This window comes from Momordica charantia, assembly GCF_013281855.1.
Source record: "Momordica charantia cultivar OHB3-1 chromosome 3 unlocalized genomic scaffold, Mcharantia_2.0 BLBB01000003.1, whole genome shotgun sequence".
In the NCBI taxonomy this organism is placed as follows: Eukaryota; Viridiplantae; Streptophyta; class Magnoliopsida; order Cucurbitales; family Cucurbitaceae; genus Momordica; species Momordica charantia.
In genome coordinates this window covers 21,152,782-21,170,379 of record NW_028275161.1, presented here as the reverse complement: position 1 = coordinate 21,170,379, position 17,598 = coordinate 21,152,782, and the positions used below count along the sequence as shown (strand labels likewise).

General features: G+C 34.9%; 3 protein-coding genes across 5 annotated transcripts; 1 reads left to right on the top strand and 2 right to left on the bottom strand.

The window, feature by feature from the left end:
• The first annotated feature begins 1,518 nt into the window (after positions 1-1,518).
• Positions 1,519-5,319, top strand: CPI1 (cyclopropyl isomerase). Of its 3 annotated transcripts, none has more exons than XM_088121512.1 (8): positions 1,519-1,686; positions 1,750-1,907; positions 2,315-2,388; positions 2,631-2,672; positions 3,287-3,397; positions 3,482-3,673; positions 4,137-4,234; positions 4,993-5,319. In XM_088121512.1, exons 2-8 carry the CDS (start codon positions 1,823-1,825, stop codon positions 5,180-5,182), a joined length of 792 nt encoding a protein of 263 aa, XP_087977638.1. In that variant the 5' UTR covers positions 1,519-1,686; positions 1,750-1,822; the 3' UTR covers positions 5,183-5,319. The 3 variants fall into 3 exon arrangements, with proteins under 3 accessions (XP_087977638.1, XP_022137409.1, XP_022137410.1); XM_022281718.2 differs by having other exon boundaries at positions 1,520-1,686; positions 2,305-2,388; XM_022281717.2 differs by having other exon boundaries at positions 1,519-1,907; positions 2,305-2,388.
• A 1,979-nt stretch (positions 5,320-7,298) lies between these two features.
• LOC111008867 (elongation factor 1-delta 2) lies at positions 7,299-9,553 on the bottom strand. Its single transcript, XM_022281719.2, has 8 exons — positions 9,396-9,553; positions 9,196-9,301; positions 8,935-9,051; positions 8,767-8,845; positions 8,482-8,605; positions 8,264-8,377; positions 7,740-7,901; positions 7,299-7,595 (listed from the first exon to the last, which is right to left on the bottom strand). Coding segments are annotated over exons 2-8 (684 nt in total). The 5' UTR covers positions 9,282-9,301; positions 9,396-9,553; the 3' UTR covers positions 7,299-7,593.
• A 1,191-nt stretch (positions 9,554-10,744) lies between these two features.
• On the bottom strand, positions 10,745-17,057 carry LOC111008856 (oligomeric golgi complex subunit-like protein). Its single transcript, XM_022281702.2, has 12 exons — positions 16,373-17,057; positions 15,363-15,569; positions 14,421-14,757; positions 13,895-14,056; positions 13,622-13,721; positions 13,292-13,507; positions 13,100-13,205; positions 12,746-12,946; positions 12,425-12,529; positions 11,663-11,788; positions 11,404-11,538; positions 10,745-11,128 (listed from the first exon to the last, which is right to left on the bottom strand). The coding sequence occupies exons 1-12, from the start codon at positions 16,826-16,828 to the stop codon at positions 11,015-11,017; spliced, it is 2,265 nt and encodes a 754-aa protein (XP_022137394.1). The 5' UTR covers positions 16,829-17,057; the 3' UTR covers positions 10,745-11,014.
• Positions 17,058-17,598: the final 541 nt, after the last annotated feature.

The window sequence follows — 17,598 nt, the reverse complement described above, 5'->3', positions numbered from 1 at the left end:
ATATTAAGAAAAAGGACATTACTATTACATGGGGAATTATTGAGGAGAGAGAATTTAATTCCATAATGGTTATTACTGTGGACTTTGGAAAGTTTGGTGGTAATGAATGAGATGGAGGAGAGAGAGTAATTTGGGATTTCATCTCACGGTGAAATGGTGAAAAGTTTATGAGATCTTATATCATTTTTATTTTAAAATATAGATTTATATGAATTATAATTCAATTTATCAGGGATATCGAATCTAAATAATTTAAGTTTCAACTCATTAAATACTTGAACTAATATGACCAAAATTGCTTTGCTATGTGTTTTGAGATTACTCGACACTTAGTATGACCATATTTATCATTCTATACATTTTGAGATTACTCGATGTATTGATGTATGGTACGACGATGATTGTTTTGCTACGTATCTTTCAACTATTTGATGCATAGTATGACCAGCTTCTTCTATACGTGTGGGAGTATAGCCTATACATACCATGACTAGTTTGCTATGTTATATGTGTTGAGTTGAGATTACTATAGATCAGTATGACCAATTTTGGATACAAATTAATGATGTGTTTTCTTAAAAAGTTGATGAGAAAAACTCTTACCAGTAAACATTAAGTTAATTATTTGCTGACGTATTTACAAAGTATTTCAAGTTCTTTATCTCTCGAAATTTTCGCAACGTTTTCATAAATTATAATTTATTGCTAAGTTTGTTAATATGATTTCTTAAACAATACTTTTCTTATAAACTTCTACCACTTATTGAGCTCGTCAGCTCATTCCTTCATCTTTGATTTTCTACTAGGTAGCACATGAGTCTCTAACCAGCCTGTTGAGATTTGCCATCAACCCGGTATAGATCGCATATAGCCATATATTCTTACATATTAATACATTATTGTTAGTTTTGTCTATGTAATTAATGTGGTTTCAATGATGTTGTATTGTATCAAAATTTCCATCGTGATTTGATTATTAAGTCCAGGAGAAGGATATCTTCTATCGATGGAATCTATTTGATTTTGATTTATGAAATTAGTTACGAATATTGATAGAAGAGACACATTGATTGTTGTAAAGATCATATATTATGTAGTGTAAATATTTCTTTCTCAAGTATGTGTTATCTATTTTTATCCGCCAAACATTTTGTGATTTTACTCCAATCAAAATTTTCTAGTCATTATTTAATTTTTGAAATGTTAGATCAGTTCATTTTGGTCATTTTGGTTTAACAATGCATCTCATAACTATTTGGGATCTATTGTGGATGAGTTACATATCAAGTAATCTGGTGCAGGTCGTGTCATCTGTATGGAAAAAAAAACCCCACCAATTTCATAAATTGAAACAACAGTTATAGTTTCTTAGTTTAAGAATATTTGAGATGAAAATTCCCACCTATTGATATTGCAGTTAAAGTCACTTTTAACTGTTTAACCGGTTGAATCAGGTTAAAGGTGGGGGAATGAATGATAATAATTTGAAATATATATATATGACATCCTTTTGACTTGATGGGAAGATAGTTTGGGTCACGTGTCGAGTTTGTGGTGAATCTTGAAGTTTGCAGAGCGAAGAGGGGCGGGCGATTCTCAGTTCTCTCTCTTTTCTGTTGGAGACTTTCAAGCCGAGATCTGTCATCTCAATAGCTCTAGTTTAGATCTTAATCACTGAAATGGCCGGTAAAATTGCTGATCTCACTGTCTTTTCTTCTGCATTTTCGTTTTATCTTGTGCGATGGCCAGGTACTGCAACCGCCACCGCCGCCGCCGCCGAGCAATCTTCAAGCCCATGGCTCGCTACAAACCCTAGCAAGAGATGGGGAGAGCTCTTCTTTCTTTCCTACACTCCGTTTTGGCTCACTCTTTGCTTGGGAATCGTCGTGCCTTTCAAACTCTACGAGGTGTGCCCTCACCGCCTCTTCTATGAAATTAGTTCAATCACACTGATTCTTTTAATTTTTATTGCTGCATTTCGATGGATCTTGGAGGCTGGGTGAAATTCTTGAAAGGGTTTGATGTGTTGACTTTCTTTGTTCTTGGGGGGTTGGATGTTTGCTTTTTTATTTATTTATTTTCTTTTTTTCTGAACTGAAACTTAGTGGCGTCTTCTTTTTGTTCATGCTTGAATAAGGAAGGAATAGCGCATGTTCTTGATTTATCCATTTGGGGGTTTTACATCTTTCTTAATCGAGTTCCATCAATCTGTGGTTGTTGTACTTTGTACTCTGTCCAACATTTCGATTTCTTCATTTCTATTCTATTAGACTTGAATTACCTTTTTTTTATGCTGATTGACAGAGTTTTACAGAATTGGAATATTTGCTTCTTGGACTGTTAGCAGCACTTCCTTCTTTCTTGATACCAGTGGTGTTTGCTGGAAAGGTACAACCATCAGTTAATTGTATGGGATAAGAAGATTTGCTTCTGCCTTGACCGCGGTTGTCTTAGATTCAAGTTCTTTACCACGTCATCTTCACTTTGAAGATAAAGCAATATTGAATATTAGTCATTTAAAAAAAAAAAAATCTAGGCAATAGAAGACAAAGAAGAAGGACGACGTTTCAATGCATCACCCATAACTTGAGATACACAAATTAATTTTATTTACTCGGAATTGGCTGCAGGCTGACTGCAAATTACCTTGGAAAGAGCGTTACTGGGTAAAGGTTAGTGTTCTACAATTTTTGTGTTTGTGTGTTACTTCTTACAGTTCAATGGTTCAGAAGCAGATGCTATTATCATTAAAATAAATTGAGTTTGGTAAATGAGAAGTGGTTTCTTTGGCTACAATCTTTATTCTTCTTCTCAAATGTTTTCTCGACCAAGATCCTGCTTTCCGATGGTCAATATTTCCAATCAATTATGATGGGCAAGAATATATTTCAACCTCTTACCTGGTACTTTTTCCCTCCATGAGATTTTGGTCTCTCTCTGATCTACAGCTCCAACACTCGTTGCTGCAGACCCTTAGGCTATGAAAATGTCGTCCACATCAAACTTTACCCCTTTTTGAGCTGTTGTTCATTTATATCGTAGATGAAATCAAGATAACAACGCAAATTTCCAGAGAAATATTAATCTAAACAAATCAATCCTCCCGATTCCGAGTATGGAGAGGCTGTGTAAGTCGAAAAATATTTCAGTTCTTTCCAAATAATCAAATGCCTGTAGTTGTTTTATATCATTTAACTGTCAAACCCGATACCACCAATCAGTTTTTTCACAAAGGTTTGTTTCCTGAACTCAACAAAATAATTTTTTTTCTTCTTCTTTGTGGCAGGCTAGTCTTTGGATTATTATCTTCAGCTACGTTGGGAATTACTTTTGGACCCACTATTTTTTCACGGTTTTGGGAGCATCTTATACCTTTCCATCATGGACGATGAACAATGTAAGATTGAAAATTAAAAGGTAATCAGAAAAACAACACAGCATTGCCTACTACCTTTTCTAATAAACAATTGGTTAATTGCAGGTACCACATACGACCTTTCTTCTTACGCATGTCTGCTTTCTGTTCTATCACGTCGTATCAAACATGACTTTGCGGAGACTTCGACATTCTATTGCGGACTTGCCAGAGAATATTCAATGGATGATGGAGGTTACATGGATTTTTGTACTCTCATATTTCGTTGCATACTTGGAGACTCTGGCCATTTCTAATGTAATTTTCACATCTTTCTCCTCTTGTGTTGTCGATAAATATATTGTCTATCTGTTGCTTTTCCATGGTCGTAGATCATGTAATTTCACATTTTTTCCCGTCCAGTCAATAAATTTATTTTCTATCTGTTGCTCTTTCACGATCATGTAATTTCACATATTTCTCCTCTTGTATAGTCGATAAACATCTGTTCTATCTGTTGCTTTTCCATGTTTGAAGATCATGTTGGGTGGTGAAACTAAACTAAATTGCTACTGAGTATGTTTTCTGAAACTATTTCCAAAACGCTTTCTGATGTATGTTTTGAGAAACCTTTTTTTACTCTTATGTTATATTATATTTGATTTTTGTATTCCCGTTGAATAATATTAGGTTTTGAATTATTATACAGTGAAGAAATTGTTCATCATGAGTGGTTATTTGGTACTCGTCTTACTTTGAATCTTACTCCGAACCTGTGCAGTTCCCTTACTACGTATTTGTGGATCGGGATTCAATGTACAAATTTGGGTCATTGTTTTATGCGATCTACTTCTGGGTCAGCTTCCCAATGTTCTTGAGGTAATAATCTCAATCCTAGTGCCTTAATATGTATATACCATTTTGCTTATTATAAGAAGAAACCACAGAGTCTGCCATTTTTCCCTTCACCACTCTATCTTAAAACAATTGCCGACTTTAGAACGCAGACAGAATTGCAATAAACCAGATAAGGGAAGAAATAGTACGATGAGTTTTCAAATGCAGAACTTATAATTTTAGAGGGTACCCGAACTTTTCTGATTGTAGTTATGCTGTTGCCATTTCTATTGCCCAAACATTTTATCTTTTCTCAGTAGTTTGTACAGTGGTGTTGTAAGTTGCAATGACTTGTACTTGTAGAAAAGATTAAGGTCCGAATGAGGTTGATGGATGCTATGCTACCACATCCAAGAGACTGCTATGTTCCGAACTTCATGGCTCTATAACCACCCTTTACAATAGTCAAAATTTCATTAGAATATCCAATAAACATGAAGACATAGTGGCATTACAAAGCATGCTATTAAAGTAAAATGTGCAACAAAAAATGGTCGTGTTGGAGACTCAAATTACTTAAAGTAGAACTAGAACTAGAACATTTAGTTCCTGGTCCTCTCCTTTGCTCCAGCAAACTTTGAGAACTTGGATGTAGAAGAAGAACCTGTCCTTTTGATTAGTTTCAATTTCAACTGCTTTCGGCTTCCCTAGCAACTTCATATGCTGAAACTGAATTTTGTATTTAGGAACTGATTTAAATCTTTTAAAATAAAATTCTACTTGTTGATTCAACACAACAGGATTGATGAGAAGCCTGGTGACCTTTGGGACTTGCCAAGAGTGGCTATTGATTCTCTAGGAGCAGCAATGTTGGTTACAATAGTACTTGATTTGTGGCGCATCTTCCTGGGGCCTATTGTGTCACTTCCACCGAAAAAGCAATGTAATCAACCAGCAGGGCTGCCATGGTTTCTTGGACAAAGCAAATAGAACTTCATAACTCATTTGCTACTAGTGTTAATGATGGTCTGTGTTGTAACCAAGGTTAAAATGTTAGAAATGTGTTGATGGATATTTGGAGAAAAATTACAGAAATTAATAAAAACTATTTCGATTAGTAGATAAAATTTTGATCTTTAACGTAATTAAGATATAATTGATCACTTTTTATCAATCAAAATGTGAAAATATGAGTAATTTATTTATGAAAATATCGATGTCGATAAAAATGTCTGTACAAGATAACAAATATTGATGAAAATAATTTGAATTAATAAATTGAAGTTTAACGTTGCTTAATTTTATGTTTTACTAATAATTTATAACAAAATCTAATTTTAATTACATAACTGAACAAGATATGAAATATTGATATTAATTAAATTAAATAAATGAATTTAAATTATTATTATTATTATTATTATTATTATAAGAAATAAAGATATAAAGAAAAATAGAAAAAAAAAACACACGGCACAGACGTTTAAAACAATGGTTGTAACTAGTCTTTACGGTAATTGTAGTTCTCTTTTGAACACTGTTGACTTCATTATTTTAGAAAATTTCCGTTTACCAATGATTCTCAAGCTGTTGACTGGTGAATGTGATTTTTCTTGATTCTTCCAATGTAGTAAATACAGTTCAAAAAATTTAGTATATTCTTGATTTATCCATTTGGGGATTTGACATCTTTCATAGTAGTTCCATATTTAGTTGATAATTTTCAGAAAGGTGGGATGCAATGAACCATGGGGTCTTGTTGGATCACTTCTCAATTACCTATTAGACGATTTCTTCATTTCTATTAGACTTGAATTACCTATTTTTGTTCTCTATTGTAGTTGGTAATTATCAATCAATTATTATAGTAGCACTTCCTTATGTTTTAAAAAATAATAATAAATACACAAATATGTTTTTTCTTTCTCCTTTTAACAAAAAAAAATATATACAAATATGTTAAAAGTAATATAAAATTAAATAAATATTCAACTCATCAAGCCATGTCATCATTCCGAATGGAAGCTTAATTATTGGACTTTTTAAAACTATTTTCTAAAGGTCAGAGACTAATTTGTCACTTTTTGAAACTAAGTTAAAAATTAATAGATAATATTATCTTCATGGTTTCCATAAAAAGCTATTACAATAAATGATAAATTTCCTTTTATCTATTATTATTCTTAATAGTTTATCAATCTGGGCATGAATAGTTTATTAGGGTGTTGATGTTCTTATTTGAACATCTTGTTCGACACACCTTTGGCTAATTTGATTCGATAGTGTGACGTCTGACTAGAGAGAAGAGGTATATGAATGAACCGATACCACATTCGAATGAGAGGAATCTTGAGACCATGGAAGAATAGTCAAGAAAGACTTACAAAAATTGATAGACACTACCTATACCAAAAAGATGTAGATGTAGTTAAGCGTGCTTGGCTTGGAGCAATCTTCGATTGGGTTCGTGTTGGTCTGTAGGAGTAGTCTACGCTCTTCTAAGTGGCTCAGAACTTGACGGTCAGAATAGTGTATTTAGAAAGAATTTAAGAATAGAAGTGATGTTAAAAGTTAGTTTAGAAGTATAAAAGATTTTGACTACGGACTCTACACCTAATGGGGTCTCATGGTCGGCGCGGTCTGTTCTTGAGCTGGTGGTAGGTGTTCTAGGACAGATCGTATCAGATAGAGCCTATTCATCCACTTGACAATGTCTGCCAGCCAAATTTAAACTTCTAAAACTCTAATCCTTGCTTGCATGGAGGTTCGAATCAAACCTTTTGCTTAAAAACAGATACAATCTTTGTTCTTCACATACTGAGCTAAACCTAAAGAGGTTCGAATTAGACAACCTTTTGCTTAAAAACAGATACAATCTTTGTTATTCACATACTGAGCTAAACCTAAAGGTGGTATATGTTCATGCCAATCAGCACGACAATTTCTTCTCATGTTCTTTACAAAAGTTGGTTAAATTTTTTATATTAATTAAGCATCACCAGATCAATCACTCCTAGCATCTCAACTTTCCATTGCATCACTCTTTAAATGCGGAAATGGCCATTTAATGTAGATAAAATCAAATACCTCTAGAAAACACAAAGTATATGCCAAATGTTATCAATTTAAATAAGCAAAATTCACTCATACTAGTATGAAACATAATAACTGTGGATTATTTCCATGACCTCTCTTCAAAATCAGTAGAAACAAGTACGGCAAAACTGACTGACTTCAAAGCAAATATAGATGGAAATAAAAATATGTCAAACGACAATTAAAGTTTGAAGAGCTAGAATCGAGAAACAGACATGACAGTTAACAAATAATAAAACATCTTCCCCAGACTCCGGAACATCTTTGAAGCCACATGCTCTCAATTCTTGACGAAAAGCTCAAAATTCTGCAAGCAGTTGAGAACAATAGTTACTATAAAAGATGACGGATTTAAGAAATGGTATAACAGGTTTCGAGTAGCTTTTATTCAACAGAACATTTGGAACATAAAATTTAAATAGCTTATGTGCAAAAAAAAAAAAGTACTTACAAATTTTGTTGAAGGCTACGATATCACAGCTCTGGACGTACTCGTTAATGGGTTCAACTGTCAGACATTCCTCAATGAGAGTGTCAACAGACACAAGGTCATCCACAATTGTGAGCATTATCTGCAATTTCTTAATACCATATCCAACAGGGACAAGTTTGGCTGCAATTTAAATGAGAAGTGTCAAACAAATTCACAGGATATAACAATCAATTACATTTACACAATACTAAAACAGTAGATGACAGTTTATGTTGACACGATAATGATTTTGACAACTATAAAACGGGATTTTAAGGATTCTGGGTAAAAATTTACGTTGCATCCTCCTCTTGCTAAGCAGTAGACTGATATGATGGAGATAGAAGCATAGAAAATAATGTAATGCATGCAAGGCCACGGAGAAACAAAGATTGCCATCCAATTAGAATCATGCAAACAACATAAAGAGGAAAGCAGGTTCCTTCCAACATTATGAAGAAATATCATAGCCTATAAGCTGATAAAAGGGAAAAAGAACATACATGCTCCCCAGAGCAAACCTTCCATCTCAACGCTTCTAACAGACTCTTCTAGTTTCTTCATGTCAGTCTCATCGTCCCAAGGCTTAATATCCATCAGAACTGATGACTTACCAGCTGAAAAACGAAAGAACCAGAGTAAAATCAGGTAACAAAGGAATTTTTTTTTCTCTTTTAAACAATGAAAAAGAGAGTTACATAAAATTACTAAGAAAACTCACACTCCTTCTTCTTTGCAGAAGCCTTGATAGCAGCCGCACGCTCCTCAGCAGCCTTCTTTTCCTCTTCAGTCTCTTCACCAAAGAGATCGACATCATCGTCATCGTCGTCATCATCAGCAGCAGCCTGATAATTTTTTCAGAGCACACCAGGTACGTAATTATCAATATGGAAATATAGAAAATCTTACTCTAAAAAACAAGGCAGATCACAATGTCTCCCCTCGCGTAAAAGCATAAATTACACGTAGCACGTAGAAATAAGAAAACATTAGGTAACATTTTCACCTTTGCGTCTGCGGCCGGTGGGGTTGCAATTGCTTCCGCCGATTGGAATTTAACGCCAGAACCCTCTCCAAAAACAGCACTGCAAAACCATTATCAAATCCAGTGGTTATATAACAAATTATTAGCGAGAACTACCATAAATTCCTGCAAATCAATTTGACGACTTACGAAACTCTCAAGAGCGCTGCGATGTGATTGCTCCACCTAGACACGTTGACATATTCGCCGGATACGGGTTTGGAGAGAGCTTCGTAAACGGTAACGTCATCCTTAGATGGCTGATACCTGAGGATGATAATTCCTCAAACATATAAAAACCAGATCCACAGAATAACTGCTAAAACCCATCACTTTCACTCCCGATACTTTTAGAACTTTCTATGAACAAAATGTCGAAGCAAACAAACAGTAACAATATGATAAACTAACCCGCTAATGTAGCTACGACTAAGCAGGTACTCGTCCAGTTTCTTCAAACCGGCTGCGGACTTGACATCATGGAGTGCGACCGCCATTTCTAACTGATGTGATTTCTCTGTGTTCAACAATTCCAATTTCTAGTTATCTGTTCGTAACTCGTCGAGAATAAATTCGAGAGACGATTCGAGATGAGGGGATCAGAAGCTTACCGCCGGCAAGGGAGGCTGGAACTCACGATGCGTGCTGGATGCCGAAATCGCTAAAGCCTGTGGAGTCTAGGGTTCCAGCTCTGTGCAATATATAAAGGAGAGGGAAGGGCGTGATCTGCTGCGCCGCATGTACACGATTTAATTTTAGGTGCTCGCAAATTTATTTATAAATTTGATTAATCAACCCAAATTTATTTAAATGAGATCCAGAAAATCACTTTTTGTCTTCTTTGCCATTCTTATGTTTTTAAAATTCCAAACATACCCCTTGTGAAACGTCTGTATATCGTAAGTTTCGTGAGTTAATTTCTTCATTCTTTTCTTTTTAGTTTCGTTTATTTATTATTTACTATTTCTTAAATATTTCCTTTTAATGAGTGAATCTTCTCTCTTATTTTTATATTTTTATATATTTTTTAAGTATAACACATCTATGAGTGTGATTCAAAACCTCTTAGACATATATGTTAATTACCGCTGTTTAAATAATTATAAATTTAATTTTAATATCTCTTCACATCTCTAATTTCTAATGAATTGAAGTCATCTAATTTGGTCATTTTTATCCATATGATTGTGGTTAAAAATGCAATTAGTATGAAATTTAAATGAAGCTCTTCGATGATTTATATATTTTTTAATTCATGTCATACATTTTTTTAACTAATTTGCTATTGCTTAATGAGTTATCAACCTAGAGAAATGTAATAAACTACCAATCAATTCAAATTTTTATGTCAATTTAAATATAATTCAAGTGAATAAAGATAGTTATACCCGTCACAAGATCCATAGTTAAATCTCCTATTCTTGTAATAGTTGAACTAAACAAAGTATAATTTTACTATTTCAAATTTCAAATATATAATTTCAAAATTTTACATCCATCTTTAATAATGATAATAAACGTGAATGGTAAAAATTTTGCATCATATTTTTGTCAATTCATACTATAAGCTTTAGAAGTCCAATGACTACAATAATCAAAGAGACAAAATCGTGTTACAAGTGTTAATATACTTTGAAGATAGAAAATCAAAATCAATATTATTCTCACGCCCTCTACTGGAACTTCCTTCAATCAACCATTTTCTTTCATTCAAATACAAATGCTACTATTATATTTAAATTTTGCTCTTATAAATTTAACTTAGAGCTGTACATTTTATCCTTTCAAAAAATTCAAAATAAAATAGTTGATTTAGAAGTTGGTCCAAATTTTTATACCAACTTAAACCTAACTCAATTGGTTAAGATATCTATTTTCGAATAAAAAATCGGAAGATTCGAAACCCTCCCTTTATCGTTGAACTAGAAAAAGTTCAAACTTGTCTCCTTGTAACGTAATATTATAAAAGGAAAAAAAAACAATGATATTATAATATCGTTGAGACTATAAATATCCTATCCATACATCTTCCATCAAACCAAGTCCACCGAATCTTTCCTTATCGCTACTACAAAATTTCTTATTCTCAATATGAACAAATACCTGTGACCAAATTGGGGGTGGAAAAGAATGCATTCCAAGTAAACTCAACTTACAGCAAAAAATATACCAATTGAGAGAGAGAGAGAGAGATACAACCATAAAGACAACGCATCCCAGTAATTAGACATCAGAAACTAATGGAGCTTTGCCTGTTTGGAGGGGCAACACACTGCCAAAATGAACGATACGTGGGGATACTCGCCGCTTCAACCCCAAGGGCTGAAAGGTTGCGGCCATACTCCTGCAGATAACATTGACACACAAAATTCATCCAGGTCGCAGGATTCAAGAACAAAAAGTTGAAGATCTTGAACATGAGGGAATTAAGAATACTAAATAAGCATTTGATAATGATTTTGAAGATTTTTTAATTCACTAGTACCTCCTAATGTGTGTTTTCTATGCGTCCACTGTATTTAACAGTCGAAAAAGGTAACAGCTTTTGCATTTTTTCACAGACTAAGCACCATTTTTACCTAGCAAGCAATTATAATCACAATAAAGATATATTCATACCTGAATATCAAGAAAGAGTTGCATGCAAATCTTGTCAGTGTCAGAGACGTTATGGTCCGAAACATCTGAGCTTGCTCCGGCTCGTCTTTGAACTTCCTGCCGGATTTTCTGGAGTGACGAATCTGTTTTCCTAGCCTGCCCATGAACGACACTGTAAAAATAAGACACACATAGATAGGTACAGAGGTGGGGGTGGGGGGGAGAATCTTTCAAAATTAATGACTAGGATGAAACTGGAGTTTGGTTTATCCGCACTAACCAAGCTAACAAGATCAGCTGCTAGCTCGTAGTAACGACCAGTAATCTCTGTCACCGCACCGATCAGCAGTGGATTTCTTGTTTCCGTTGTTAAAAAAGTTGCCGCTCTCTCTCCATCCAACAAAGCCTGGTGCAGTAAGAACCATAACGTCACTTTAGTTTCCTCGGATACGAAGCTTACCCCTCATTTGGAACTAGAACTAGACAATAAACTTTTACCCCTCACGATCGAAGCAGCAATAGATGGTAAAAATCAATACGGAGAGTAGTCAAGGTTATACAAAAAATATCAGAATACATCTTAAAATGAAGTACCACGACATACTTCAAAAAATAACTCTTCTAACTTTTAAGCTTATACATATAAATTATGTAAGCTTTTATAGTTTAATTGGACAGGATCTGTTCTACAGGTTGTACAATTATTATCTTGAGTTCTAAAATTACATATGGTCTTATATGTAAAAATTTAATAACACCAAATGAAAGGAAAAGAAAGAAAAAAAAACACGACAAAGGTGGCCCGGCGACAGTAACGATGTGAAAGAAAAGAAAGAAAGAAAAAAGATAATTAACGTTTTAAAAAAGTTTTTAAAAAAATTGTGTGGGCCTCACTAGCCAAAGAGAGGTTTGCGCACCCAGTGCCCAGTCAGTCCAAGCACTGAAGGAGCGCCTAAGGACACGGTGAGCCTGAAGGTGCATGCGGCAATAACGTATTGTATAAAAAAATAATGGTTCAGAAGGGTGATAATTTGATGAATACCTTAAGAGGACGTAACAGCCCAGATACATAGGGCGAATGCCTTACAGGGAGTGGCTTATTGGTCATCCTGTATGTTGCTGTTATACCCTTCAGCTGTCTCAAGTCCTAAATTAAGTTCAGAAAAGTAACCAAGTCAGAAGATCCAGAAGACGGATATACAGAACACACTACAGACGCGAGAACAACTCAAAAAAACCAACAAAAAGGCTATTTAAATCAGTCTAGCATTTATGCGAGGGTAAATTTCTAATGCTAATACACGGAGGGGAAAGGACTTTCAATCTCGTGCATAGTGAGCATACATGAGAATAAAACACTTACCTCAACAGACTTCTCAACCAGTGATGAAATTATGACACCAATAACTTCTGGCATTAAACTATTCAATGACTTTCCACTGTGCAAAATGCTCTGCTTTACTGAATCAAGAACATCTGCAGTACATGATGATAGGAGCCGAAGTACAGTTTCCAGGAAGTTACCAGATACCACCATGGCCAGACAACCAAGGTCATGGATTATCTGCATATCCAACATTTGCTTTAGTATTTTGTGTGGGATTATTCTTAATTCTCAATCTCGTCGTTATGTTTTACTTTCCAACTACATTTTTCCATTTTTTTTTATGGTGGGGTTGGGTGGAGGAGGGGAATCGACACAAAACATGATGCTCACACATATTAGGTCATCCGGGGCAGCTGCTACAGCCCATTCAGAACCTGGATTAGAGCCTGTACCCATCTTTCTGGCAGCCAGACCAGATGTCAACCAGTTAGAGTATCTATTCACATTAAACAAGTATGCAAACCAATCAGTCTTCTATCAGTATAATAAAGATGTACATCTACATCTCCAATCTACACTAACCTTGAAAGGAGCTGCAAAGATAGACGAAGAAACTTGTCAGAACAAGAAAGGACAAGAACGTCCTCTTTCCAGCATGCTGTCAAGCAGTCTAGAAGTGTTACACTTTGCTTTAATGTTAGATCCTGAATATTTCCCTGGCCAGAAGATGAAGTTTGAACGGGGATTAGACTGGGTGCTGAAAGGGATGAATCCAAAGCCCCAGCTATTTCCTGAAACCTGATGTTGAATAAAGTTATTAGACTTGAACCCATTGAATATGATGTTGTTTCTGTTACACTTAAAAGATAAAAGATTTGATGAAGTAACAAAGAAAAAAGTTGAATTTATTACCTCAGAGAAAAATAAACCCCCGTGTTCCATTGCTTCATGAACTCGTTATACACAGCTGCAGCTCGAAATTTAGCAACAGCAGATCTGGATGGACAATAGCCTTCAATGCCAATTGGACATTGTTAATGTAATGCAGAAGATATCCTTCACCAAAGATGCAATATTACGATCTCTAAATGGTCATTCGAATTTAATATTGTTGGATTTCCAAATTTAGTGGATAAAATTATTTAAATGCGCAAAAATAACACAGAAAAAAAAGTAAGACTATACCTTCCAAGTATGCCAAGAAATCAAGGCTTGCCTTGTAGTTTTTTAAAAATTCAGTAGGTCTTCCTGGAGAAAAGGCACCTGGTTTTCCCTTTTGGATTGCTGAGAGAACCTCTTTTAGGATTGAATTGGCCAAAAATTCAAATACATGTAGTCCTGAGTTTTCTGAAGGAACAGAAGTTATAGTTTAGTTACACCATCGTAACAATAATATATTAGTTCATTGAAAGATTGACTATAAATGTAACGAGTGTGAGTTGCATGAAAGAGTTCCCCACTTTTCTTTGTCCTAAATACTAATTTTCAAAATATAATTTCAAAAGGCTACAGAAACACGCCTGGTTAATTGACAAATGATTATTGCTGTCAATCCATCACAAGTTGACATACTAGAAGCACATGAATAACAAAACAAGAACATAACCATTTCATAGTGATAATTTGACTGTTTTCAAACAGCATAAAATAACAAGGAAGATAAGTGTACATTCATGGGAGTAGAACAGCAAGAAAGGGCAGATAACATAACCTGTAGCAGATATTTCTAACAAAAATTTGCAGTCTTTATCAATACATTGCTTCATTTGCTTATAATCGTTCTCCAAATCATCACCAGATGATCCTACATCCATGCCTGAAACTCCATGTGGAACAACTTTATGAATTGATGGTGCCACAACAGTTGTGCGAAAAATTTCTTCTGCACTTGTGGTGTTATCAATGGCAGCATAGGCACGTAAGCAGTTGTAAATAGCATTTTCATCACGATGTTCAAGTCCATCTACAAAACAATGTCCCAAGCTCGTGTCCAGCAACTGGCTGGCACTCTGAATCCTTTTGTCCATATTTTGAATGAATGGAAGATTCTGTACTGGCATAACACAGAAAAACAATAGGTATGGAAACAAAAGTATCTTCAAAATGAAGCCATGATTACTAACAAGGCATCAGATTTCATTCTCCCCTACTATACTGAGGTGGCCTAAACTAAACGTTGATATAAATAAAGTAAAAAGGAGTAAAAAGAAACAGATTTCATCAGGTTGAGGGAATGAAACTGGAAACAAACTATGGCATCATCCATAGATTCCAAGGGAAGTTATTTACTAACAAAGAAGTGGACTGATAAAATCCTAATTGATTTTTAATTATCTACAGAAGCCCCCACTAAAATATCCAAGTTATAACTAGTATACAACAATCAAGTACAAAATTCTATGATATTTAAGAATAATATCATCTGTAAATCACCAGCATTTCCTACAATCGGAAGTTCCATAACCTTATTTTTTAAGCCACGAGAAAATCATCTTATTCTGTAAATTTCACTTGTGAAATAATTAAACGTAGTTGGTGTGATTTGTGCTAGAATACCCAATTCCTAAATGTAGATTCCGGGGAATTCATCACTAAATCTTTCCAAAACATACACCATGATGGATGATAATTTTGTGAAGAGTATAGACGAGACCTGTGCATGAGCGATGTAAAATTTCAGCCGATTCATTTCACTGGAAATTCTTTCCAAGAGCATACTTTGTGTTTCTCTAAGACTTGTTCCATTCTCCATGTGTGGTAAAGAAGTACCATTACTTAATACACTTTTATCTGTTAAATTCATATTTCCATTTGAGCCATCAGCAGGTGCGCTTGGAAGCTCCTTGATCAGTTTTTCAACCTGCATCCATCAGGACTCAACTGAAGTAATGACAGCCCGAAAATAAGTATGAAGCTAATAGCATAAAGATCTAGGGAAACAAGATCAAAACAAACATTGAATTGTAGATTTTTAAAGGCACAGACCAATTATCCTTGCAATGGTCGAGATGAGTATAGCTACAAAATGATTGAAGGCACAGTATTCCTACTTTACAAGAATATATTGTCTATGCATATCAATCAGAAAAGTATTCCTACTTTATAAGAAAAGATAATCTTATAAATGGTATACATTTCGCTCGTCCCATTATATTCTCCAGAAGGCGCAAATCCTAGAAAGTCTATGGAATTTCAGCAGCACAGAACAGAGATGTGATGACATCTTAATGCACAGAAAAGTTTATGAGAAACTCTAATTCGTATCAAAATTTCCAAAAAATTATCGAAATTATATTTACCCATTGTATTCGAATGAAACCTAATTGGCGTGATAAACAAATGACCCACGACCATGACAAAGTTATAACCCATAAGAGACCAAAACTCACCAATGCTCAACCCACCTTCCCTTCTGCAAAAACTCATCCACGCCCTATATGTGTATACACGGGCCACGATGAATTATTACAGCTCTAGAAAAACGTCTACTAGGCATTCGTGGAGCTAAGAAGTTAATTGGTAGTCAACACTCTACCTTACAGTCCATGCAACTCTCTAAAAACTTCTCAACATTTTGGAATTCAAAGTACCAACTGAAATTCACTCTACATTAGTCATCTATAGCCGTATCCGGTCAAAATGAAATTTCAAAACACACAATACCTTCGAGACGACGTGAAACGTATCGAGCAACAATTCCAAGACCTCTCTAGCCGATGCTGCCTCTGATCTCTGCCGCAGCCCATTCTGCAATGCTGAGAGGGAAAACTCCACGGAGCCTCTGAATTGCTCAATTTTCTCCCTGAGTTCAACCAAAGGAGCTCGCATTCGCACGACGGCAGCTTCCACATCGACAAGCTTTGTGCTCAGGTTGACAAAATCAGTATAGTCACGATTGATCAAGTCAATGAGCTCACGGTTCAGAGAGGAGAGATGGGAGTGGAGCTGAGATCGGAGGGTGTCAAATGGGACAAACGTCCGAAGCTCAGATATGTAGGACTCGGAATCAAAATTCGGGGAGAGAAATAGGTCGGGCTTGAACCAGAGAGGATGGGAATCAAGTGGATCCGAAAAGAAGTCGTTGGCGGATCTATGCAGTGTTGGAATCGGATCCGCCATGGAATTTGGGTTTCCTGGTAGTGCTCCGGCGGCTTGAAATGGTGGCGAACGTCCGGAACAACCTCGAATCGAACTGTGAATAATGAAAATGGAGACGCCGAATTGAGATGACGGATCGAGATACCAAACTCTGAAGGGGAGAGAAGATGAAGATCTCCTAGTCCTCGTGGAGAAACCGTAAACTGCCGTCACTACAACTACAGAATCATCCTTTTTTAGAGCTGGTGCACCCCGATTCATACTCAAAAAGTTTGTCTACGATTTAAATTCCATTTATTAATTAATTAGTCAATCAAAATTCTTAGATATAAGTAAATTAAATTTAGAAAGTGCCAATATACTAATTAAATAATTATGTGAATTTGAATAAAGCTAGACGGGTCAAAAACATCTAATCGCACTAAAATGTATGAGTTCGAATTTTCACTTCACATGTAATAAAAGAAATTAAATAATAGATTTTTCTAGTCATAATATGAATTAAATCGTAATCTTCAAATATAATCTAATTTAATTTAATTTTAAAATGTATTAATTCTTTTTTTTTTCAAAGGAAAATGTATTACATTATAACCTTCTATTGATTGAGTTCCTATTTTTCAGAACAATAATAATGGGAGCTCTAGCTCCTCCTTGATTGTGGAATGTTAGATTTTCTAATAGTATTAAAAAACATGTTTTTTGGTTAATATTAATAAAAGTTAATTAATATAACTTAACTAGTTAATATTAGATTCTAGGTTAACTAGTTAATATTATATTTTAATTGT